The sequence below is a fragment of the Globicephala melas genome, chromosome 11, assembly GCF_963455315.2.
Source record: "Globicephala melas chromosome 11, mGloMel1.2, whole genome shotgun sequence".
Taxonomy (NCBI): Eukaryota; Metazoa; Chordata; class Mammalia; order Artiodactyla; family Delphinidae; genus Globicephala; species Globicephala melas.
The window spans coordinates 23,682,608-23,710,461 of NC_083324.2; the positions used below are offsets into that span (position 1 = coordinate 23,682,608).

General features: G+C 39.6%; 1 protein-coding gene across 3 annotated transcripts in view; it reads right to left on the reverse strand.

Moving 5' to 3' along the window:
- SLC25A26 (solute carrier family 25 member 26) overlaps window positions 1-27,854 on the reverse strand; it is a 142,678-nt gene that overhangs the window by 11,311 nt on the left and 103,513 nt on the right. For all 3 annotated transcript variants that reach the window (XM_060308693.2, XM_030867668.3, XM_060308692.2), the window contains one exon: window positions 21,144-21,188. In XM_060308693.2, the coding sequence (XP_060164676.1) occupies window positions 21,144-21,188 (45 nt within the window). The remainder of the gene's footprint in view (window positions 1-21,143; window positions 21,189-27,854) is intronic.

A 27,854-nucleotide genomic window follows, 5' to 3' on the forward strand; every position in this document is an offset into this window, starting at 1 on the left:
CAGCTACGTTGGAGTGCCCAAAGGAAACCATTTTCAGGGAATATGTGTGATAGACACACACATATACACACATTTACATACACGTATAAAAATAAAGGTGTATCTTTAAGACAAGGTAACATTTTAAATATTTCCCATATAATTCTAAACATATAAATACCATAATTCACAAATTAGGCCAGAGCAGTGTATACCAAATTCCACAGTTTTTTTCAAGCTTTACCCATGCTGTACATGTTTGAAGGATGCTAATTCTATTATTGAACCACGTAAAGTTCGTCAAAATGCTTTTCGCCCTGTTTTTGTAATACGTTGAGGATTACACAAATAAATACTCGTGCTGAGTTTCAAACAAGGCAAAATGATGGCAGAGACGTGGTGCCTTGCTTGTTGAGAGTTTATGATTTAGTAGAAAATAAAATACAGTCATATCAAATGGTGAAGAGCGCTGAGTCAGGCCCTGGTCTAATCTCTGACCATACATCAAAACCCACAGTCCTCACAACAACCCTGAGAGTTGGGTCCTGTTATTATCCTTCTTTTACCCAGGCTTTCTAACAGCAGAGCCTGCACTCTTTTTGTTTTTATCTTTATTGAGGTATAACTGATATCCAATAAACTACACGTATTTAAAGTACGTGATTTGGTAACTTTTGATAGACATACATGTGAAATCATCACCATAATTAAGACAGTGAACATATCCATCACCCCAAAAAAGTTTCGGGTCCCCTTGTCATCCCCCTTTCCTGCCCTTCCTTACCAACCCCTAAACAATCTGATCGGTCACTCTACATTCGTTTGCCTTTTCTAGAATTTTATATAACTGTAATTATACATTAATTTTTTTAACTCGAATTTTTTCCTTCAGAATTTCTGTATGATTCCTTCATGTTAGTGCGGATATCAATAGGTCACCCCTTTTTAATTTCTAAGTAATATTCCATTGTATCATTATTTGTTTATATACTTGCCTACTGACAGACATTTGGGATTTTTCCAGTTTTTGGCTATTACAAATAAAGCTGCTATGAACATTTATATTCATGTTTTCGTATGGACACAGGCCTTCATTTCTCTTGGGAAAACACCTAGAAGTGAAATAGCTGGACCACATGGCAGGTATATGGATGTATACTTTTTAAGAAACTACCATGTATAACTGATTCACTTTGTTATAAAGCAGAAACTAACACACCATTGTAAAGCAATTATACCCCAATAAAGATGTTTAAAAAAAAAAAGAAACTACCAAATTGTTTTAGAAAGTGGTCGTATTTTACATTTAGAGCAGTTCCAGTTTCTTTACATCCTTTCCCACACCTGGTATTGTATTTTAAAAATTTAACCATTTTAATTGGTATGCAGTAGCATTTCATTGTGATTTTAATATGTATTTCCCTAATGACTAATGATGCTGAGCTCCTTTTCATGTACTTTTTTACCATCCAGAATATATTTTCTTTAGTGAAGTGTCTGTTCAAAAGTTTTGCACGTTTTCATTGCGTTGTCTGTTTTTGTAATTATTGAGTTTTACAGTTCTTTATATAGTCCAGCTATAAGTCACCTGCAATTCTTTTCTCCTAGTCTGTGGCTTGTCTCTTCATACTCTTAACAGTGTCCATCCAAGAACAGAATATTTAGCTTTGATGTGCAAATTATCCTTTTACAGATCTTGCATTTGGTGACTTATCTAAGAAATCTTTACCTAACTCAGACCACAAAGATTTTTCATCTATGTTTTCTTCTAGAAATTTTGTCTTTAGGTTTGATATTTAGATCTTCCTTTTTAAGTTTATTTTTATGTATGCTAAGAGGTTTGAAGTTCTTTTGTTTTGTTTTGTTTTTAAACATGGATATGTAATTGTTCCAGCAATTGGAAAGGACTAGCCTTTTTGCAATGAACTGCCTTCTCACTGTTGTCAATAATCAATTGTCCATATATGTGTGGATTTATTTCTGGACTCTATTTTGCTCTAATCTACACATCTATCTTGATACCAATTCAATACTTTTTTGACTACTACACCTCTATAATAAATCTTGCGTTCAAGTAGTGTTAATTCTCCAACTTTCTTCTTTGTCGAAGTCCTTCAGACTAGTCTAGAGTCTTCGCACTTCTGTAAGAATTTTAGAATCAGCTTATCAATTCCTGCAAAACTGCCTGCTGAGATTTTTTTAATTGATTAATTTTTATTTATTTTTCGCTGCGTTGGGTCTTTGTTGCTGTGCACAGGCTTCCTCTAGTTGCCGGGTGAGTGGGGGCTACTCTTCATCACTGTGCATGGGCTTCTCACTATGGTGGCTTCTCTTGTCGCGGAGCACAGGCTCCAGACGTGCAGGGTCACTAGTTGTGGCTCGTGGGCTCTAGAGCTCAGGTTCAGTAGGTGTGGCTCACGGTCTTAGCTGCTCCGCGGCATGTGGGATCTTCCTAGACCAGGGCTCAAACCCATGTCTCCTGCATTGGCAGGTGGATTCTTAACCACTGCACCACCAGGGAAGTCCGGCCTGCTGAGATTCTGATTTGAATTGCAATGAATCTATCAATCACTTTGGAGAGAACGGAGATGCTAACAATATTGAGTTTTCTGACCCATAAACATGGTGCATCTCTCCATTTACTTGGGGCTCCATTATTTTCATTCATTCATTTATGGCTGTGTTGGGTCTTTGTTGCTGTGCGTGGGCTTTCTCTAGCTGTGGTGAGCGGGGGCTACTCTTCGTTGCGGTGAGCGGGCTTCTCATTGTCATGGCTTCTCTTGTTGTGGAGCATGGGCTTTAGGCACGCAGGCTTCAGTACTTGTGGCACATGGGCTCAGTAGTTGTGGCTTGTGGGCTCTAGAGCTCAGGCTCAGTAGTTGTGATACAAGGGCTTAGTTGCTCCGCAGCATGTTGGATCTTCCTGGGCCAGGGCGCAAACCTGTGTTCCTTGCACTGGCAGGCGGATTTTTAACTACTGGACCACCAGGGAAGCCCTGGGGCTCCATTATTCTCTCTCAACGATGTTTTGCAGTTTTCAGTATACAGGTCTTACCCTTGTATTGTCAATTCTATCCCTAAGTATTTCATACGTTTTGGTGCTATTGTAAATGGTATTGCTTTTTTTTTCTCTAAATTTCAGTTTCTGATTGCTTAATATGTAGAAATACAATTGACTTTTGCATACTGATCTTGTATTCTGCAGCCTTGCTAAATTTATCAGCTCTAGTAGCTTCTATGGAGCGTCCATCAAATTTTCTACATCAGTGATCATCTGTCTGTGAATAAACAGTTTTACTTCTTCCTTTCCAATTTGGATTATTGCCTTTTATTTATTTTTCTTGCCTTACTGCACTGGATAGGATGTCTAGCATAATGGCATGTACTGCAATAAGGATGAAGAATATTAGAAATAAGACCTCTTGGGTATATTCATTACAATGGTTAGAATAGTATAATGACCTGCTGATGGTGGCATGACATTTTTATGGATGATCAAATATACCACAACTGAAAGAAGAACAGCAAACCTAGTACTAATTTTCTACTCTCAATACTTCCCCACCGAAAATACACGTGGAAGGTTGAGTAAGTTGCTACAGAAATGGAGAAGATGCCATATAAACAAACCAAGGCATGTAGGGCCCTGTTTGTCAACTTTTATTACGTCAGTCACCTAACTATGGAAACTACCTAACAAGTTAGAGATATAATAATGTATGGTGTCTGAGGGCTCCAACATTTCCTTCCACCTAACTAATGAGAACAGTTACTTGGAAAGTGTATTTATTAAAATCACTGGACTAAGAGTGCAGCTATCAAAAAGATTTTTGTAACCTTACTTGTGGAAGTAGATGAGCTAAAAAAAAGTTTTAGCACAAACAGCTTTCTAAAGATAATCTTGGCATTAAGCAGAGTATTTGGTATTTTTTCAGTAAATGCTCTAATGCTTGCAAGTATATCTGTGTAGAAAACATTTTTTTCTCCAGAGCTCTTATAAGCACTCAAGACAGCATAAGAAGCAAATTAGTAGAACAGCAACTTTTTACTTTAAAGATGGCAAAATGTGTATTTTATCAGGCTAATGCCAAATTTAACACCATTATTTACTTTGCTGACTTTTTAGAAAAAGGATACAAAACATAAAATAGTCATTCTGGTAATGACGTCATCTTCAGTTTCTACTGGTAGCTTCAAGGGTTCCAGAGAGCCAAAGTTTACTCCAAACAAACTTAAAATACTACGAATAATGCTGAGTTTATAAGCAGTAATAAAGAACAAATAATAAGATGTGCACTACATGTCATACAGGAGAAAAAAATCAAAGATACTATGTAACTCATAAATTCAACATTTACTCAATACCTACTAGGATTCAGGCAGTATAAGGTCAAGGGGAAAAAGATAGCAGTCCCCAGGTCTAATATGGGATGGGAGTAGAGTGAAGGCAGAAGAGGGTTATAACAGAAAGTGACAAAGAAGGCTTCACAGAGGTGCCTGTTGTAATCTAGGAAGGAAAAAAACTGGTTGCCAGGGGAAGTAAAACACTGGATCAAAACAGACTCTAATGGCTGAAGACACAATTTAAAAATAGAATCTCCAAAGATAAGCATATCACCTGGCCAGAACAATTTAACCTAAAAACATATGAGGAAATCATTTTGTATTAGAAAAGGATACTAATAAATATCTTAAGCAAAAATCTCTACAACCAAAAGATTTAGATTCAAGTGAGAAACTCCCATGGCAAACACAGCATAAGAGAAGTAACGATTATAACAGCAACCACAATAAACACACAGAACTTACTATGCTCCAGGTACCTAACACTTTACATGCATTAACTCATGAAATCCTAACCACAAGCTTCTAAGGTATGTGCTATCTTATCCTCATTTTACAGACAAGAAAGTTGAGGCTCAGAGAAGTTAAGTAACTTACCAAAGTTTAAACAGGTAGGTACAGAGTATATACATACTTGAACTTGGATCTATAGGTTACAGGTATTTTGACAGCAGATAGAAGGTATTTATAAGACACTTCACTTCCAAATACAGGTAACTTTTACTAGAATGATATTAGATTATCCAAGTGAATGAACAAACTCCGTCAATGTCCAAAGCAACTTGCTTTAAATAATATGGGTTTGTAATTTTTTTTAATAATGAATTGTCTGAATATAGAACTTCGGAAAAAGAATACTGAGACCAAGCTAAAAAGATGAGTGTTGTTTACAAATGATTCATTTTGGGGCAACTTTAAATTCATTAAGCAACAAGGATAATGATAAGAAAACTGGCTGGTAAAAAGTACTGTACATGAATTATGAAAATATTTTGAAATTACATACTTGTTCACATATATGGAGGAACTGGAGGATTGTGATCAACAAAAAACTGGCTGGAAAGACAGGAAAAAATTAAGGAAACACTCCCATTTACCACTGCAACAAAAAGAATAAAATACCTAGGAATAAACCTACCTAAGGAGACAAAAGACCTGTATGCAGAAAACTATAAGAAACTGATGAAAGACATTAAAGACGATACAGATAAAGAGATATACCATGTTCCTGGACTGGAAGAATCAACATTGAAAATGACTATACTACCCAAAGCAATTTACAGATTCAATGCAATCCCTGTCAAACTACCAATGGCATTTTTCACAGAACTAGAACAAAAAATTGCACAATTTGTATGGAAACACAAAAGACCCCAAACAGCAAAAACAATCTTGAGAAAGAAAAACGGAGCTGGAGAAATCAGGCTCCCTGACTTCAGACTATACTACAAAGCTACAGGAATCAAGACAGTATGGTACTGGCACAAAAAACAGAAATATAGATCAATGGAACAGGACAGAAAGCCCAGAGAGAAACCCACGCACGTATCTTTGATAAAGGAGGCAAGAATATACAATGGAGAAAAGATTGCCTCTTCAATAAGTGGTGCTGGGAAAACTGGACACCTACATGTACAAGAATGAACTTAGAACACTCCTTAACACCATACACAAAAATAAACTCCAAATGGATTAAAGGCCTAAATGTAAGGCCAGACACTACAAAACTCTTAGAGGAAAACACAGGCAGAACACTCTATGACATAAATCACAGCAAGATCCTTTTTGATCCACCTCCTACAGAAATGGAAATAAAAACAAAAAATAAACAAATGGGACCTAATGAAACTTAAAAGCTTTTGCACAGCAAAGGAAACCTTAAACAAGACGAAAAGACAACCCTCAGGATGGGAGAAAAGATTTGCAAACGAAGCAACCGACAAAGGATTAGTCTCCAAAACTTACAAGCAGCTCATGCAGCTCAATATCAAAAAACAAACAACCCAATACAAAAATGGGCAGAAGACCTAAATACACATTTCTCCAAAGAAGATATACAGATTGCCAACAAACACGTGAAAGGATGCTCAACATCACTTATCATTAGAGAAATGCAAATCAAAACTACAATGAGGTATCACCTCACACCAATCAGAACGGCCATCATCAAAAAATCTACAAACAATAAATGCTGGAGAGGGTGTGGAGAAAAGGGAACCCTCTTGCACTGTTGGTGGGAATGTAAATTGATAGAGCCACTATGGAGAACAGTATGGAGGTTCCTTGAAAAACTAAAAATAGAACTACCATACGACCCAGCAATCCCACTACTAGGCATATACCCTGAGAAAACCATAAATCAAAAAGAGTCATGTACCACAAAGTTCACTGCAGCTCTATTTACAATAGGCAGGACATGGAAGCAACCTAAGTGTCCATCAACAGATGAATGGATAAAGAAGATGTGGCACATATATACAATGGAATATTACTCAGCCATAAAAAGAAATGAAATTGAGTTATTTGTAGTGAGGTGGATGGACCTAGAGTCTGTCATACAGAGTGAAGTAAGTCAGAAAGAGAAAAACAAATACCATAGGCTTACACATATATATGGAATCTAAAAAAAAAAAAAAAATGGTTCTGATGAACCTAGAGGCAGGACAGGAACAACGACACAGACGTAGAGAATGTACTTGAGGACATGGGGAGGGGGAGGGGGAAGGGTAAGCTGGGATGAAGTGAGAGAGTGGCATGGACATATATACACTACCAAATGTAAAACAGATAGCTAGTGGGAAGCAGCTGCATAGAACAGGGAGATCAGTTCAGTGGTTTGTGACCACCTAGAAGGGTGGGATAGGGAGGGTGGGCGGGAGACGCAAGAGGGAAGAGATATGGGAACATATATATATGTATAACTGATTCACTATGTTATAAAGCAGAAACTAACACACCATTATAAAGCAATTATACTCCAATAAAGATGTTAAAACAAAAAACAGACAGGAAAGATTACTCATAGGAAGTGTAATATTATTGTTTATTAGCTTTAAATAATTTAAGAGATTAGAAAATGGAATAAAAATGTAGTTTAGACAACAGTATGAATGACTGCTATTGACAGTATTACTTACCACTTGCTGAGCACCTAGCTGTTCCAGAAACTATGCAAAAGATTTCACATTTCTCATTTAATTTTGAAAGGTGTGTATTATTATCCAGACACACAGGTGTAGGGTGGTACTAAGAGTTGTCAAGTAACTTGCCTGAGGTCACACAGATCGAAAGTGGGGGAACTGAAGCTGATTTTTATGGTCCCCTCAAAGCCATGTGCCTTGTAGACAGAATAGTATGGAAGCAACATTTATAAGCTTCCTCGATACACAGCTCAACTTTTACGGAAGCTACAATATAATATGCAAGTTATTAAAGAAAATATGTTGATGTCAATAAATATATATAAATCATGTGGGTTTGGAATGGAGGATTTTTTTTAAGTCCCTGTCTCAACACCCAAAATTTTTCAATTGCTGTAACTTCTCAACCTAAATAAGTATTTCCATTGCCACAGAGGTCTAATGATCATTCCTGTAAAAGCAAGTAAATGACTGCAGGGGGAGGGCAGAAAGGAGGCCCAAACATGCAGAACCACAGTGTTGGGTCTCAACCGATGTGACAGAGCTTTTAAGACTAAAAAAAGCAGGCAGCCATACTTTACTTGGTGTTTGCTTACTTATCACTATTCCAAGTCCTGTTTCCATTTTCTTTTCAAATAAAAAACGAAATTTTCAGATGCATCCATGCACATTTGCTTATATCTCATGTAAATGAGACATTTCAAGTAACGAAAATGGCAGTCAGAAATGTTCTTAGTTTCACTTTTGCGGTTTTTCTTGAGGAAAGTTTCCTTAACAAAGGATGACTGGAAACGATTTCTAGTAGCTTATTGAGAAAATTCCATTTTGAAATCATTTTAGACTTACAGAAAATGTGCAAAAATAGTAGAGGTCCCATACACCCTTTACCCAGCCTGCTCTACTGTTGACATTTTACATAACCCAAGTATAATGATGAAAACAGGAAATGAAAATAGGTACAATACTCCTAAGATACAGACCTTAATTGAATTTCACCATTCACATTGTTTAAAGGTGTGTGAATTTTAAACATCAGGCCTGATTTATTTTTCAACTAATGATATTTCTATTATCCAGTAGGATATTATGAGGAATCCTGAATACTTAGTGGTGGCGCTACAAAAACAATCAGATTGTTCTAATTTCCCAAGTGATTCTTCACTCAGAGCTCAAGGGCCATCAGAGGAAGAAGGCATGAAGTACTTTCGAGGCTCCTCCACACACACCCCCGCCAGGGTTACAGCTATTAGCACCAGTATTCATTCAGAGGACAGAGAGCAAACACCAGGCCCGATACTAGGAAATGGCTAGGAGTCCAAGCCTGAGCCAAATGTCTTCCAAGTACAGCATGAAGAGAAGGCTTTGTTACTTTAAAAGACCCACCCAAATGTGCACGGTTGTCTTATGAACGAACAACAAATTGAAAATAAGCGTTTTGGCTTCACTGCAGGGAAACTTAACTTTGGGACTTCTTCAGTTGTCGTACTCAGAAGTAGTTAGGTGGCTTCCAATTGTGTAAGATTACAACACTTTACCCCATGAGTTTTATGGTACCTTAGTAGGTATCTGTGCTGAATCGTCTCCTCAGTTCCACATGACTGACATCATAATAAATGATGATAATTCATTTAACACAACAGAAAAGATAATCCTCTGTGCAGGTCTCACTGCTGTCTGTCTAGTACCAGAATTTCAGAACACATTAAAGACAGCAGATGATTAATTTCACTCAACTGCCCTCCATACTATAGGTGATCAAGCTATTGTATAGCCTTGGCACATCCACTTTAAAACATAGTTAGGGCTTCCCTGGTGGCGCAGTGGTTGAGAGTCCACCTGCCGATGCAGGGGACACGGGTTCATGCCCCGGTCTGGGAAGATCCCACATGCCGCGGCTGGGCCCGTGAGCCATGGCCGCTGAGCCTGTGCGTCCGGAGCCTGTGCTCTGCAATGGGAGAGGCCACAACAGTGAGAGGCCCGCGTACCGCAAAAAAAAAAAAAACATAGTTAAAGCAACAGCTGCCTATAATTTTATTATTCAATTAACAATTCACAACTGAATAATAAAATTATATTTATAATTTACATTAATGAATTCTCTGTGAAGTACTTATATACAAACATGACTTGAAAAAAGAGATCTCCAGGGCTTCCCTGGTGACGCAGTGGTTGAGAGTCCGCCTGCCGATGCAGGGGACACAGGTTCGTGCCCCGGTCCGGGAAGATCCCACATGCCGCGGAGCAACTGGGCATGTGAGCCATGGCCGCTGGGCCTGCGCGTCCGGAGCCTGTGCTCCGCAATGGGAGGGGCCACAACAGTGAGAGGCCCGCGTACCACAAAAAAAAAAGAGATTTGCAGGACTTCCCTGGTGGTGCAGTGGTTAAGAATCCACCTGCCAATGCACGGGACACGGGTCCAAGCCCTGGTCCGGGAAGATCCCGCACTACTGACGCCTGCGTGCTTAGAGCCCGTGCTCCTCAACAAGAGAAGCCACTGCAATGAGAAGCCCACACACCACAACAAAGAGTAGCCCCCGCTCACCACAACTAGAGAAAGCCCGCAGGCAGCAATGAAGACCCAAAGCAGTCAAAAGTTTTAAAAAATAAATTTTTATAAATAAATAAATAAATAAATATGGGATCTCCAAAGCAAAGTTTTAAAATGAAAAGAATAATGAATACAATTGGGAATCACAAGTAAGCTTTCACTTCTGCCCTACCATGGCTGGAGCAATATACGCAAGTGGTTAAAGGGCTAAAATGGATTCCTCTTAAACCGATAACAAGGGTTTGTAAGAAATTTTTTAATGAATGACTGTGCTGGTAAATATTGGGTTGGCCAAAAACTTCTTTTGGGTTTTTCCTTAAGATGGTACAGAAAAACCCAAATGAACTTTTTGGCCAACCCAATATAAGAAATTTCATTTATTCTTGAGCAAACGTAAGATGGGCTCAAATGCTGTTTGCTTAGTAATATTTAGGTTTTACAATTACAAAGTAATATTTTTGGATATGTGTGCCTAGGTTTTATTTGGGAGGTATTTATTCTGATTGGAGGGATGTCTGAGCTTTCTGGATCTGTGGTTTGATGTCTTTTATTAGTTTGGGTAGGGGCAAAAGGTATCTAAACTGAGTAACAGTTATTATTATAACTGATGCTCGTGATACAAATTTTAAGTCAACAAGAAAAGGTGTGATTACTTTTAATACTTCTGCCTGGAAAGACACACTTGGTTTGCTATGTTTAAGTATGTAACAATCTTTTTAAAAGATTTTTATAAAAATGGTTCAAATGGAAGAACTGGGGGACTTACACTAACAAGCTCCATTTATCCAGAAACAGGTACACTGACAAGCCACTATCCTCAAAAGTACCAAAAAATATGTATAATAAGGACTCACTTCTTTTCATTAACCTGCAAAAACTCGCTCATCTGACCCCTGATTCAACAGGATAGGGACTTCATTACCTTCACCTCTGGAGTCTCACAGGGCCTTGCACAATTCCTTATACATAGAAGGCAGGCAAATATTTGGAACCGATACGAATACCTATAATGTAAGTAGTGTTGGATAATTTTACCCTTGTGTAGAGAAGGAGGGAAACATCAACTGGCCAGACATCATAATCCCAAACTGTCCTTTGTGGCTCAGGAAAGAACCGTATAAACCAGGAACAGCCAACAGGTTCCAGCTCAAGGATGAACATTTACTTAACTGGACAAGGCCTTCTAGTGAGCTGGGTGGAGACAGTTATAAGGCTTGGTTGAGGTTCAGCTGGAAGGAGGGCCAGGATCACCCAGGGATGAAAGAGTGAAACCAGAGCAGCACTAACAGTATCCTATCGCATATTTACACCAGACATACTAAACTGACACCAAAAACACTCAAGAATACCCAGGAAGCAGGTCTAAAGGACAAACAGAAACAAAGCTAACTCCTTTTCTCCCCATTTTTTAAAGGAGATTACGTGTGAATCTGTACATGGCTTCCTGGAAATCAAATACTAGCACAGTTTTATATCTCCAAAGGAACTGGGCATCATTATAGGCATTTTTTAAAAGTGCACAAATGGGACTTAATGAAACTTCAAAGCTTTTGCACAGCAAAGGAAACCATAAACACCACCAAAAGACAACCCTCAGAATGGGAGAAAATATTTGCAAATGAAGCAACTGACAAAGGATTAATCTCCAAAATTTACAAGCAGCTCATGCAGCTCAATAACAAAAAAACAAACAACCCAATCCAAAAATGGGCAGAAGACCTAAATACACATTTCTCCAAAGAAAATATACAGACTGCCAACAAACACATGAAAGAATGCTCAACATCATTAATCGTTAGAGAAATGCAAATCAAAACTACAATGAGATATCATCTCACACCAGTCAGAATGGCCATCATCAAAAAATCTAGAAACAATAAATGCTGGAGAGGGTGTGGAGAAAAGGGAACACTCTTGCACTGTTGGTGGGAATGTAAATTGTTACAGCCACTATGGAGAACAGTATGGAGGTTCCTTAAAAAACTAAAAATAGAACTACCATACGACCCAGAAATCCCACTACTGGGCATATACACTGAAAAAACCAGAATTCAAAAAGAGTCATGTACCAAAATGTTCATTGCAGCTCTATTTACAATAGGCAGGACATGGAAGCAACCTAAGTGTCCATCAACAGATGAATGGATAAAGAAGATGTGGCACATATACACAATGGAATATTACTCAGCCATAAAAAGAAACGAAATTGAGTTATTTGTAGTGAGGTAGATGGACCTAGAGTCTGTCACACAGAGTGAAGTCAGAAAGAGAAAATGAAATACCGTACACTAACACATATATATGGAATCTAAGAAAAGAAAAAAAAGGTCATGAAGAACCTAGGGGCAAGACGGGAATAAAGACACAGACCTACTAGAGAATGGACTTGAGGATATGGGGAGGGGGAAGGGTAAGCTGTGACAAAGTGAGAGGATGGCATGGACATATATACACTACCAGAAGTAAAATAGCTAGTGGGAAGCAGCCACATAGCACAGGGAGATCAGCTCAGTGCTTTGTGACCACCTAGAGGGGTGGGATAGGGAGGGTAGGAGGGAGGGAGAAGCAAGATGGAAGAGATATGGGAACATATGTATATATATAACTGATTCACTTTGTTATAAAGCAGAAACTAACACATCATTGTAAAGCAATTATACTCCAATAAAGATGTTTAAAAAATAAATTAATTAAAAGTGCCTTTTAATATATATTTGTTTGATAATCTGATTAAAATAAAGTGTGTTTAATTCCTTTCTCACACTTTGTCTCAGCCAAAAAAAGTCAATTTGATTCATCACAGGAATGTTGTATCTGAATGAGCATATTTATCTCATTTTGCTCACAAACTTGCATAAACAGAAGAGAAACATCCAAAAGAAGATGACAAAGGAGGAATCCTGGTGTGCATTTTATTGTTTTTTGACAAAGGACCCTAACCCACTAGCCTGTGGGACCCATGAGGCAAGGTTAAATCTTAACTTGGTTGAAAGTAATGGAACCTGCAATGAACATATTAGGTGTTGTTACTGCTTTGGCTTCGCAACTGTAACTACAGCAGGACACCAGGCAGCTGAGTACACCGGTCCAAAGGAGGAGATGGGAGAAGGATCCAGAGCCTCAGAAGTGACACCCTTTCCATCCATCCTGTCAGGCTTTGCTACACATCCTTCCTTCCTTACTTAGTTTTCTTTGCCATCTCTTTTTAACCATCTGTCTTTAAGAATTCAAAAGTCCTCATATTTTTTAAATTGTTAAAAAAGATGTCTGCTTCATTATAATGACATTTTGCTAAAATCCTAATCAGCATTCTCAGACTCTGACTTTGCTGGTGATCTGGACATAAAATATTTTGCTCTTATTTTTAGGAGTTTTCTTCCATCTTGACATGCTGTATTTAATTTAGGGGACAAACAGTGCAGTAAAAATCACACACAATCATTTTTACTCTGTTATCATTCCCTTCTCAATGTTTAATATGCCTTCACAGGAATCTATGTTCTGATCAAACATGTCTGTGCAGATACCAGATTGTCCCAGTCTCATGAAATGATGCAGTGGAGACCCTGAGCATGAGCACCTTCTAAATTACTATCATTTTGTTCATATACTAAAGGTATGGGAGAATGTTGCGGATGGAGTGATAAAAGACACTTTAACTATTATTAAAATAAGAATCAGGACTTCCCTGGTGGCGCAGTGATTAAGAATCCGCCTGCCAATGCGGGGGACATGGGTTCAAGCCCTGGTCCAGGAAGATTCCACATGCCGCGTACCAACTAAGCCCGTGTGCCACAACTACTGAACCTGCAAGCCACAACTACTGAAGCCCACGCGCCTAGAGCCTGTGCTCCGCAAAGAAGCCACCACAATGAGAAGCCCACGCACCGCAACAAAGAGGAGCCCCCGCTCACTGCAACTAGAGAAAGCCTGCATGCAGCAAAGAAGACCCAATGCAGCCAAAAATTAATTAATTAATTTAAAAAATAAGAATCAACAACAATAAACAAGTTACCCTTCAATTTGAATAAAAATATAGTTTTTATAAAGTACTGGCTGTTTAAAAGACTTCTAAAATGTATTGATTTTATACACTGTCCTATAACTGAAATGATAATCCACTGGCCCCTTATTTCTGTTACAAAGCGATGATTTCATTTTAGAAAATCATCAGCATAATGTGAAAATTTTACATAACCAAACTGATTTTATTTTCATTTTGCTTCAAACATTGCATCTGAGGTTAAGGTTTGCATTTCTTCTAGTTACTGCTTTGCAACTTTGTAACACCTTGTGGCTAGAAGCAAAACTACTTAGACCTGGCAGCATTCTTAATAATCCTCTACACTTCTCTATATATTCAGACACTAGAACAAATCTGACATTCTTATAGGAAATTTTATCATATCCTTTCAAAATACGTGTATTGTTTGCCAAAGGCTCAGTGAGAATACATCTGTGTGTTAGAGCTGTCATCATACTTCTAAAAGAAACTACTTTTAAATAAAACGGTTAATGTATACAGCTACCCAACTTTGCTTTGACCTTGAAAAAGAAAGAATGCTAACCTCCAAACAATTAGTATATAGTCATAAACACCTGCTGTGTAAAAGTCAGAACTACAAAGAATATAAACGATCAGAAGACAAAGTTTCTTCCTCCAAAAAGCCAAGTCCTACAAGAAATTAAAACACAAACACGCAGGAAATGTAGTCTGGCTCCACTCATCCCCATAAACTATCTGTGCTGCCCCATGTCGGTCCCTCGGAGCTGACTCCTTCCTGAAGCAAACACTGTTTAACCCTTGCCCAAGTACAGCAGAACCGGGGCTGGGTTGGGGGAGGGGAGGAAGGGAGGCTGGTCTAAGAAATATGGTAGCCAGGGCTTTTAAGTTTTATGTCATCAAGTTAAAGAATCAACACAATTTGCAGAAATGCCTGAAATAAGCTGATTAGATATAATACAACCATCTCAACTTTTTACCAACCTTTGAACATATGAAACAGCAACGACATTCTTAAAGATATTGTACGCTATGTGCAAAGTTATGTGTAAAATAATTAAGGACATCAACTCTGGAGTCAGACTGTCTGGGTTCAAATCCTGGATGTACTCCTTAACACTGAGTGTTCCTGAGGCCTTGGGCAAGGCACTCAAACTCTTCTTCAGTTTCCACATCTGCAAAATGAAGATGGTAAGAGCACCCACCTCAAAGAATTGCCATGAAGATTAATAGGAGATAATCCATGGAAGGTGATTAGCACAGTGCTGGGCACACTGTAACTTTGAGAAATGCTACATATTATGATTCTTAATGATCATGACTGTAGTAATAAAAACAATGTTAATACAGTAAAAGGGTACTGGACAGAAAACTGAGGACTTAGTTTGGCAGATGGAAGACAATCTCTCTGAGCCCTGGTTTCCCTGTTTTAATGGGGAAGACAACAGGACCTGTCTCTCTGAGTTGTACGTCACGTGAATAAGGTGCCAAGGAATATATAATATACTCCTCAGCACAGTGCCTGGCATATATCTGCTCAACACACAACGTGCTTTTTATAAGTATTTGGGCGCCAATAAGTGCATAACTAAACTATTTAAATGCTACAAAGGAAATAAACAGGTGCTGTGTTTACTGAGCAGGGAAGATGGGAAGGTCCTACTTTAAAGATGGGTGGACAGGGAACGCCTCTCTGAAGTGACATGATCTAAGACTAAAGAACAAGAAAGATTTGGACGTGAGAAAAGCCTAGGGAAAGAGCCAGAGTGAAAGCTTGATGAGGGATTTTTGTCAACCCTGTTGATCACTATATTCCCCAGGCCGTAGGCACATGTAGGTACTCAGTAACAATGTGTAGAATAAATGAATAAAGAATATTTCTGGCAGAGGGCACAACAAACTTAAAGGCCCTCGGGTAAGGAGCAGCCTGGCGAGTCCGAACAGAACAGAGGGAGGCTAGCCGGACTGCAGGGCAGGGCGTGGACATGGGGAGGCTGGAGTGTAGTGGGCGGGTGCTGTGGGATAACGTCAGTGAGGTAGGAGGGGCAGATGACATGGGACCCTGTCAACCGCAGTTTAAACTCTGGATTTTACTCTTCTTTCAAAGAGGTGTCACTGAAGGCTTTTAGCAGAGAGTGGTATGATCTGATTTATTTCTTTAAAAGATCACTCTGGCTGTTGCGAAGAGAAGATATTTTAGAGAAGCAAGAATGGAATCAGAGAGAGCATTGGAGAGGCCAACGTGGCAACTCAAGCAAGAGATGAGTTAGAGGCTTCAATCAGAACAGTGGACTCTTCTGGGGACTTTCCTGGTGGCACAGTGGTTAAGAATCCGCCTGCCAATGCAGGGGACACGGGTTTGAGCCCTGGTCCGGGAAGATCCCACATGCTGCAGAGCAGCTAAGCCCGAGCGCCACAACTACTGAGCCTGTGCTCTAGCCCGCGAGCCACAACTACTGAAGCCCACACGCCTAGAGCCCGTGCTCCGCAGCAAGAGAAACCCCCTCAATGAAAAGTCCATGCACCGCAACGAAGAGTAGCCCCGGCTCTCCACAACTACAGAATGCCCGCACACAGCAAAAAAGACCCAACGCAGCCAAAAATAAATAATAACATAAAAATAAATGTAAAAAAAACAGAACAGTGGACTGTTCTTATGGGCTGGATGATGAGGGAAAGAGAGAACTGTGGAGTCATTCTTAAGTTTCTACTTTAGCAAGCAACAGACATGTGTTCTACTTACGGAGAAGGAGACACCTGGGAAGGAACAGGTTGGGGAGAAGGGGAATAAAAACCAAGTGTTCTGTTCTGAGCTGGTTCCCCTGAGACACCCTGAGTAAGGGTGTCACCTAGGAAGTTGGTCATGTGAGGCTGTAACTCAGAGCAAGTGGTCCACGACAGAGCTTTAAACGTGCAAGTCAGCCATATACACAGGGTATTCAAAGCCAAGGGACAACATGAAATAATAAGCTTTGGTTATTTGTCAGATAAGAGAACTATGTAATCTATCATGTTTCTCTTCTTGTTGGGCTACTAGAAAAGTTCCAAACTCAATATAAATCTTAAAGGAAAATGATCTTCTCAGAGGTTCTGGATATGATGATCTACCCCTTTTACTTCCCCTCCTCTTTATGGTGTTTAGTCTTCTTTCATCTAAATCTTTTTTGTAAGCATACGTACTATTAAAAAAAAAAGAAAACATAAGAAATGAGGTGGTGAAATGACATGATTTGGGGAGTCAGGGGAGCTGGCTCCCACAGTGCCTTGGGTGGTCTTCAATTACAGACACGTTACCTTGGAGTTATCTGTGGGTATGTGCTTCTCTGATAGAGTAAAAACTCCTCAAGGGCATCAGCTACATCTTATTCATCTTTGAATTGCTGTGAAATGAAAGTGTCTAACTCACAGCAGGCAGGCAATACATGTACACTAACGGCATCTGTCACTTTTCTATAAATAGAAGGGGTTCAGGCCTTATCAGAATGTGCTAACGCTCAGTTCTAAGATGTTTTCAATGCAATACAGTACACGAATAAATACCAATCAGCCATACAGGCAAATGTTAGCTATAAGGGTAAACCTTCAGGGTCTGGATTGGAAGACTTCAAGCACGAGAAAAAAACTGAGCTGGCTTTAAAAGATGCATAGCATTCGATCCGTGAAAGCCCATTGCAGAAGGAAGCCAAAGAAAAGGGGCAGTAAGGAAGCTATTCTGGTTGGAAGGAAAGGAAGGAAAGGAGGGAAAGCAAAAAAAAAAAGTGTAAGGGGAAGGGAGATGGAAAAAAACAGTTAAGGACACAGTATGGACGTCCCTGAGTGCCAACAACTTCATGCTTTAGAGTTTTAGAAAGTTATACATTTCTGGGAACTTCAAAGAGATGTTTAAGGAAGATCACACAAATTCAATGTGTAGAACAGATGAGTGTTAACTAAGTCCAGGCATAAGTTAGTAAGAATCTGATAAAAAAAAAAAAAAAGGAGGCCACAGGTTTCAAAAAGTCAGAGTGAACACAACTTGGTGAGTGATAGAGAAAAAGAGGATCAGATTTAACCTGGGATTTGAGACCAAAGGGGTCAGGAGAATAGTAGTATGATTAACAGAAATCAGGGAGACAGCAGGAGGAAGTGATTTTAGAAGGCCATACCATCGATTTTAGGCAGAATAAGTTTAAGATGATAGTGGCCACCCCCTACCTCCAGATTCCCACTCCTTATGGCACAATGTGCACACAATCTGCCGAAGTCCTTGCTGAGAAAATTTTTTCTTAGCAGTATTTCCACATAAACATAATAGAGAAACCCTTCCATATAATACAGTGTCCCTATGGTTGCAAAAGCAAATGTAAATGGATAAACTCATAAATACAAAAATAAAAGACATGCCAAATATTGTCTGCTTTTACAAAGCACTGTAGTTTCACATTTGGATGTTTAAAAAAAAACAACACACTATTATATGAAAAGATGCTCAATATTACTTAGCCCTGAGAGAACTGCAAATTAAAACCACAATGAGATACCAGTACACAACTATCAGAATGGGTAAAGTTTTATTTAATCTAATAATAACAAACAATGACATGGATGCAGAGCAACTGGAACTCTCACACATTGCTGGAAAATGGGACAGCCACCTTGGAAAACACTGTGACAGTTTCTTATAAATTAAACTTATATTTTCCCTATGACCCAGCAATCCCATTCCTAGGTACTTACCCAAGAGAAACAAAACCATATTTCCATACAAATACCCACGTACAAATATTTGTAGCAGCTTCATCCATAATCATCAACAACTCGAACGTGTATCAACTAGTAACTGGCTAAACAAATTATAGTACGTGTACACAATGAAATGCTACTCAGCACCACTAAGGAGCAAACTACTGGTACGGGATAAAACAGGAATGAATCTCCTCTTTCATATTAAATGAAAGAAGCCAGGAACAAAATACTACACAGTGTGTGACTCTATTTATATGATATTCTGGAAAAGGGTGATGATATTACATTTTGTTTAGGGTGGTAGTCATATTTGTCAAAACCTGTAAAAATGTACACTTAAAAGGAGTTTTCCTGTATGAAGATTATTCCTCAATAAATCCGACAAAAAAAAAAACAAAAAACTATGGCATCTTAACATTGGCTCAAAGAAAAGTATTAAAGCTCAACATTGTTATCTATGATCCCTCTGAAAAATTCTAGACATACATACATTCATTCATTTATTTATGGCTGCACTGGGTCTTTGTTGCTGTGCGCGGGCTTTCTCTAGTTGCGGCGAGCGGGGGCTACTCTTCGTTGTGGTGCGAGGGCTTCTCGTTGTAGTGGCTTCTCTTGTTGCGGAGCACGGGCTCTAGGCATGTGGGCTCAGTAGTTGTGGCTCGCGGGCTCTAGAGCGCAGGCTCAGTAGTTGTGGCGCACGGGCTTAGTTGCTCCGCGGCATGTGGGATCTTCCTGGACCAGGGCTCGAACCCGTGTCCCCTGCATTGGCAGGCGGATTCTTAACCACTGCGCCACCAAGGAAGCCTAGACATTTCTTAACTAGCTAGCATACTGCAAATGTCCTGACTACTGCAAAGAAACAAATCCCATGCTTTTTCCCTCTTTGGGCCTCAAAACATTCCTGTGCAGAAACTGGGCCTAAGTATCTTAGATACAGTGCAGAAGCCACGTGAATGCTGCTTATTGAGACACTAATAAAGTGAGTCTTGTTTGCTGGACAGCTGTTGCTCCATTGTCTTTTGTCATACACAAAAATAGAGAGGTGTTATGCTTATGGAATGTGACCTTCTCATTGGATAGCTGTTACATCACACCCGGAAACACTGCCAGAGAAATCCATTTTCACCGTGTGCCACACGGAAAACAGTAAAGACAAAAACAAAACAACCATGAAAGATCCCAAAATCTGCATTAAATGAACTGTACTACTCCTTAAAATCAGATCATTTATAAGAAGTATTTCTCAATACTTAATATTGCTGAGTTTATTTTTATGAATAATGTTTTGTCTCATTTTATTATCCTTAGTATGTAACTTCAACAGAATATTTTTCAGAGTCCAAGTAACTTATTCTTCCAAAGACATTTTCTTTGAGCACTCCATGATGACTAACGCTATACAATTATGAGAGTAATTCCTTTATTTTTTGTATTATCAAATGCCTACCTAGGTACTTTGCCATTTTACAGTTTGGTCATTTATAAACCATTTTCATTTGAACAAGGGTTTTCAGATTCTTTTGATCACTATCCACAGTGAGAAACACATTTCACATTGCGACCCAGTACACAGACGCATGTACACGCAACACTGAAGTTTGACAAAGCAAGACTTAACCTTACCTCATAAGATGCTATTATTTTCCCTTTTGTTGTTGTCTTTAAAATGCTGACAAACACCACATAATTCATACCGTGAGCCGCAATTTTTGAAATCATTGCAACAGGAGATGAAAAACAAATACAATGTCTGCATGTTTTGAACAAAGGCTTTCAAATTTTCATTTAATTGTTTGTTTTTAAACATATGAGTCCAAGGCTGACTCACAACTCCCCACACTCTGCTCCTTCTCACTGAGGGTTCCTAGGCCTGGTGAGCAGGAAAGACAGAAGGGGCCTTCAGAAACCAAGCCCCTCCCCACTCCCACCCACCATTAGATGTGGGCGGGAAGGTCTTGGCCTTCTAGGCCTACAAATATTCAGAGCCTTGCTTTCCTTCCTTTTCCATTTACCCTCACTGTTATTCCTTAACCTCTACACACACACACACACACACACACACACACACACACAGCGAAGTGAAATAAAATTCAAGTGGATGGAAAAAAGAGTTACAATACAGAGGAAAGCAAAGTTTTTCCTAAACATCTCAGGATGTCAGTTATGCCTGCTCTGCTTATTTCCCAGACCACAGACACCTCAACAAGTTTAAAACACTGAACTGGCATGTAAATCCCACTCACAAAATATTTCCAACTCCTAATAGTTTTGAGTTTTTAAACCGCTACTCAATATTATATTCTACTATTCCACACCGAAACTACTGGGTATTAATGATCATAATTAGAGAAAAGTTTCATAAGATAATTAGAGAAAAGTTTTATATGAAGATTGGAAAACTTACTTTTAAGGACTCCCACAGGGGAAACTGGACCAATGAGAAAGGAATCTGAAGAGAAAAAAAAATCAAACAAATTAGGCAGGAAAGATCAGTTTGCTTAGCATGACTATATGAACCTATAATTATTATTCAGAAACATTATTTCATTTTAACTTTATGTACATAATAAAGCTACCATTAAATTTATAAGTACAGGATGCATAGTTTTTAGAAACAGAGTTAAACGGTAACTGCCTGTAAAATCTACTACGTTTTTCAGCCCAAGGGACATAAAATGATGCCCTCTTGAAACTGAAAGAGCAGCTCAATATGAAGAGTGTCAGGCTGCTTACAGAAATGAGAAAATAAGTGTTTTCCATCACAGGTAATGAAGACTTTAAAGATGTGACATTTTCCCCGCTTAAGAGTTTGAGCTGTCTGCTGCTCAGCGGGCCACGTGTCAGGGTTGAAAAGAGAAGCAGGGAGGGGGAGAAAGAGTGGGGGAGCGGGGAGCACAGGAACGGGGTAGTGGAGGAAAGGAGGGGAAGGGGAGGAAAGGAGAAAGGGAAGGGGAGGAAAGGAGAAAGGGAAGAGCGGAAAAGGGGAGGAGGGGAGAGAGAAGGAAAGGAGAGGGAGAGAGGAGAGGGAGAGGAGTGAGGAAGGACAGAGGGGACAAGGCAGGTGGATGGGAGGAGAGAAAGAAGAGGAAGCAGACAGAGCCACTTGCAGGAGGAAGCTGAGAAGCAAGGTCTGGGGACAGAACACGGGCGTGGGAAGGAAGGAAGGGCTTCTCAATGTGGAGGAGTGAGGGCTCTAAACAGTTGGGCCTGACAGCCTGATTTAGTCTCAAGCTTGGTCAGGGAGAAGAGTTATCTCCAGCAGTGAAGACAATCAGCATTCTTAGACTAAGGATTTACAATTAGCTGTACAGCAATAAGCTAGAATTGTTACCAAGCACCTTTCACATGCCAGGCACTGTGCCCATCAGCACTTCATAGCTTTTATTTCACCGGATCCTCACAACAACCCTGTAAGATGGGTATCCCCATCCCCATTTTACAGATCAAGAAATGGAGGTTCAGAGATGCTGTTTAACTTGCCTAAAGCACACAGGAAGTAAAAAGCCCAGACAATCTGACTAGAGGCCCCTGTCTGACTACTACTCTACCTAAAAGACATCTTATTGGATTTGCCTGCATATAAATTCACCCCCAGTATAATCTATGTGCTTTTAATTAAACTTTCTAAAATTCTAAAATAGAACCCCACCCTCCATATTTCCTAAAGTAAAAATACGTGGGCTTCCCTGGTGGCGCAGTGGTTAAGAATCTGCCTGCCAATGCAGGGGACATGGGTTCAAGCCCTGATCCGGGAAGATCCCACATACCACGGAGCAACTAAGCCCGTGAGACACAACTACTGAGCCGGCGTGCCTAGAGCCCGTGCTCCACAACGAGAGAAGCCACCGCAGTGAGGAGCCCCTGCTCCCGCAACTACAGAAAGCCCGTGGGCAGCAACGAAGATCCAACGCAGCCAAAATAAATAAATAAAATTTATAAAAAAAAAAAAAAAAGTAAAAATACCTGAACTCCAGGGGACCCTACTCACTAGCCTAGGTAATAATATCCACACACTATCCACTGGGCCTACATAAGGGATGCTGCTGCTCAAGCAGGTTGTGGCCCCAGTATAGTTGCTCTGTATCCAGTTCAGTTGTAAGTGAAAAGTAAATGTGGACTTTGATCAAAAACAATATGCATAGGGGTATGTGAGTGTAAGTGAGTGTGTGTGTGTGTGTGTGTGTGTGTGTGTCAGAGACCACAATGTTGAAGGGATTCATGGGTATTTACCTTCCCATGAATTAAGAGCACTAAATTACTTCCAAAATATTTATATTTAACCAGAAATTAAGAGTCTAGCATCATCTGTCTTATTCTGCTGGAAGAAATGATGGCCCTGGGCTTGACAGTAGTCACAGAAAGAAAAATCTGACTTCCATTCAGGCAGGAAATGGCAGTGAGAGAGGGAAAAAAAAAGAAAAATCAATGTCAATAAACTAGTTTAAGTTGACAAACTAAAATCTCACAGAATATTGTCATCTTCATAAATAAGCAAGCGCCCCATCCTGTACATCAAAGTTCCATAATAGGAGACAAACTTAGTTGAGCTTTTTTGTCACCAAAACATGAAAGCATCTGACACTGTCCATTCTGACACTAAAATGCTGTATTTTCAATTAAATTATCAAAACCCAAAAGACGGACTGTAGTTTTCATTTCTTTTTTTGGCTGTGCTGCACGCTTGTGGGATATTAGTTCCCCAACCAGGGATCAAACCTGGGACCCCTGCAGTGGAAGTGATGAGTCCTAACCACTGGACTGCCATTTTTTAAAATTCGTAAGATGTAATAAAATACCAAAGAGGACTAACGGTTAGTGGGATTAGAGATGACTTTAATTTTCTTCTTTGTACTGTCTCCTCCCAACTGTAAATATGTCACATTTTAACAAGAATGTAAATACTTCACATTTTTTAAACATTTTTATTGGAGTATAATTGCTTTACATTGCTGTGTTAATTTCTGCTGTATAACAAAGTGAATCAGCTATACGTATACTTATATCCCCATATCCCCTCCCTCTTGCATCTCCCTCCCACCCTCCCTATTCCACCCCTCTAGGTGGTCACAAAGCACCGAGCTGATCTCCCTGTGCTATGCGGCTGCTTCCCACTAGCTATCTATTTTATATTTGGTAGTGTGTATATGTCAATGCCACTCTCTCACTTCGTCCCAGCTTACCCTTCCCCTGCCCCGTGTCCTTAAGTCCATTCTCTACATCTGTGTCTTTATTCCTGTCCTGCCCCTAGGTTCTTCAGAACAAATTTTTTTTTTTTTTAGATTCCATATATATGTGTTAGCATATGGTATTTGTTTTTCTCTTTCTGACTTACTTCACTCTGTATGACAGACTCTAGGTCCATCTACCTCACTGCAAATAACTCAATTCCATTTCTTTTTATGGTTGAGTAATATTCCATTGTATATATGTGCCACATCTTCTTTATCCATTCATCTCTCGATGGACACTTAGGTTGCTTCCATGTCCTGGCTATTGTAAACAGTGCTGCAATGAACATTGTGGTGCGTGACTCTTTTTTTTTTTTTTTTTTTTTTGTGGTACGCAGGCCTCTCACTGTTGTGGCCTCTCCCGTTGCGGAGCACAGGCTCAGCGGCCATGGCTCACGGGCCCAGCCACTCCGCGGCATGTAGGATCTTCCCAGACCAGGGCACGAACCCGTGTCCCCTGCATCAGCAGGCGGACTCTCAACCACTGCGCCACCAGGGGAGCCCGCGTGACTCTTTTTGAATTATGGTTTTCTCAGGGTATATGCCAGGTAGTGGTCATATGGTAGTTTTATCTTTAGTTTTTTAAGGAACCTCCATACTGTTTTCCATATGCCTGTATCAATTTACATTTCCACCAAAAGTGCAAGAGGGTTCCCTCTTCTCTACACCCTTTCCAGCATATTTTGCTTGTAGATTTTTTGATGATGGCCATTCTGACCAGTGTGAGGTGATATCTCACTGTAGTTTTTTTTGTTTTTTTTTTTTTGTGGCATGCAGGCCTCTCACTGTTGTGGCCTCTCTTGCTGTGGAGCACAGGCTCTGGACGCGCAGGCCCAGCGGCCATGGCCCACGGGACAAGCCACTCCACGGCATGTGGGATCCTCCCGGACCGGGGCACAAACCCGCATCCCCTGCATCGGAAGGCGGACCCTCAACCACTGCGCCACCAGGGAAGCCCTCTCACTGTAGTTTTGATTTGCATTTCTCTACTGATTAGTGGTGTTGAGCATCCTTTCATGTGTTTGCTGGCAATCTGTATATCTTCTTTGAAGAAACGTCTATTTAGGTCTTCTTCCCATTTTTGGATTGGGTTGTTTGTGTTTTTGGTATTGAGCTGCATGAGTTGACTGTATATTTTGGAGATTAATCCTTTGTCGGTTGCTTCGTTTGCAAATATTTTCTCCCATTCTGAGGGTTGTCTTTTGGTCTTGTTTATGGTTTCCTTTGCTGTGCAAAAGCTTTGAAGTTTCATTAGGTCCCATTTGTTTATTTTTGTGTTTACTTCCATTTCCCTAGGAGGTGGGTCAAAAGGATCTTGCTGTGATGTATGTCATAGAGTGTTCTGCCTATGTTTTCCTCTAAGAGTTTTATAGTGTCTGGCCTTACATTTAGGTCTTTAATCCATTTGGAGTTTATTTTTATGTATGGTGTTAGGGAGTGTTCTAATTTCATTCTTTTACATGTAGCTGTCCAGTTTTCCCAGCACCACTTACTGAAGAGGCTGTCTTTTCTCCATTGTATATTCTTGCCTCCTTTATCAAAGATAAGGTGACCATATGTGCGCGGGTTTCCCTCTGCGCTTTCTATCCTATCTATTGATCTATATTTCTGTTTTTGTGCCAGTACCATACTGTCTTGATTACTGTAGCTTTGTAGTACAGTCTGAAGTCAGGGAGCCTGATTCCTCCAGCTCCATTTTTCTTTCTCAAGATTGCTTTGGCTATTCGGGGTCTTTCATGTTTCCATACAAATTGTGCAATTTTTTGTTCTAGTTCTGTGAAAAATGCCATTGGTAGTTTGATAGGGATGACATTGAATCTGTAGATTGCTTTAAGTAGTATAGTCATTCTCACAATGTTAATTCTTCCAATCCAAGAACATGGTATATTTCTCCATCTGTTTGTGTCATCCTTAATTTCTTTCATCAGTGTCTTATAGTTTTCTGCATACATGTCTTTTGTCTTCTTAGGTAGGTTTATTCCCAGTTATTTTATTCTTTTTGTTACAATGGTAAATGGGAATGTTTCCTTAATTTCTCTTTCTGATTTTTCATCGTTCGTGTATAGGAATGCAAGAGATTTCTGTGCATTAATTTTGTATCCTCCTACTTTACCAAAGTCATTGATTAGCTCTTGTTGTTTTCTGGTAGCATCTTTAGGATTCTCTATGTATAGTATCATGTCACCTGCAAACAGTGACAGTTTTACTTCTTCTTTTCCGATTTGGATCCCTTTTATTTCTTTTTCTTCTCTGACTGCTGTGGCTAAAACTTCCAAAACTATGTTGAATAATAGTGGTGAGAGTGGGCAACCTTGTCTTACTCCTGATCTTAGTGGAAATGGTTTCAGTTTTTCACCATTGAGAACAATGTTGGCTGTGGGTTTGTCATATACGGTCTTTATTATGTTGAGGTCAGTTCCCTCTGTGCCTACTTTCTGGAGAGTTTTTATCATAAATGAGTACTGAATTTTGTTGAAAGCTATTTCTGCATCTATTGAGATTATCATATGGTTTTTTTTTATTTTATTTATTTTTTTTTTTGCGGTACGCAGGCCTCTCACTGTCGTGGCCTCTCCCGTTGCGGAGCACAGGCTCCGGACGCGCAGGCTCAGCGGCCATGGCCCACGGGCCCAGCCGCTCCGCGGCATGTGGGATCTTCCCAGACCGGGGCACGAACCCGTGTCCCCTGCATCGGCAGGCGGACTCTCAACCACTGCGCCACCAGGGAAGCCCTCATATGGTTTTTATACTTCAGTTTGTTAATATGGTGTATCACATTGATCGATTTGCATATACTGAAGAATCCTTGCATTCCTGGGATAAATCCTACTTGATCATGGTGTAATCATACCTTTTAATGTGCTGTTCGATTCTGTTTGCTAGTATTTTGTTGAGGATTTTTGCATGTATGTTCATCACTGATACTGGCCTGTAGTTTTCTTTTTTTGTGACATCTTTGTCTGGTTTTGGTATCAGGGTGATGGTGGCCTCATAGAATGAGTTTGGGAGTGTTCCTCCCTCTGCTATATTCTGTAAGAGTTTGAGAACGATAGGTGTTAGCTCTTCTCTAAATGTTTGACAGAATTCACCTGTGAAGCCGTCTAGTCCTTGGCTTATATTTCACACTTGTAAGATGAAAAAAGGTCTTATAACTTACTGTGATAAGGCCTGTAACTTAAAACTTATTGTAACTTACTGAAATGTTAGCCTTCTTCACTTCTTGATTAAAATAACCCATAAAACTGAATTGTATGTTATTGGCACTTTTTTGGTACTTAATAAATAATACCAGATTTTGAATCCTGTAGATGGACATTTTGCCCATTTTCCTCTATTAAAAGTTATTCATTAAATTGTTCCTTCAATTTAAAGAACTGATTTTAAAAATCACACATTTGAAATGGCCAAAACTGTTCTACTGAGTATTTATTTTTAAAAGTGAGCCGAAAGTAAATCCCAACTTCACTCTAAAACAAGATTAATTGACCGTCTCAGGTAATTAAATATTTCTGGCTTCTGGTAATGAAATATTCCTCATAAGATAAACTCCTGATGTGTAAAAATGTTTCAAACATTCTTCAAGTCAAAATCTTACTGAATGCCTTGTCATTTACAATATGAAGACATGATGAAAATGTGTTCCACTCATGTGACAGTAGTACTGCCAGCAAATATGGCTCCACGGCTAAAACAAATTCTTCTCCCAGCTTCTACAGAACATGGGCCGGTCAGAAGGCAAGTTCCCGCCCCATGTCTGGTTTGGAGTTTCACAACAGTGATGTTTCTTCAAAACGTGGCATTTTAAACCCCATACAGATGTAAGCTGTTATTCTAAAATGTTTTATAGATGAATGAAATGAATAGCTGCACTCAGAGGTCTTATATTC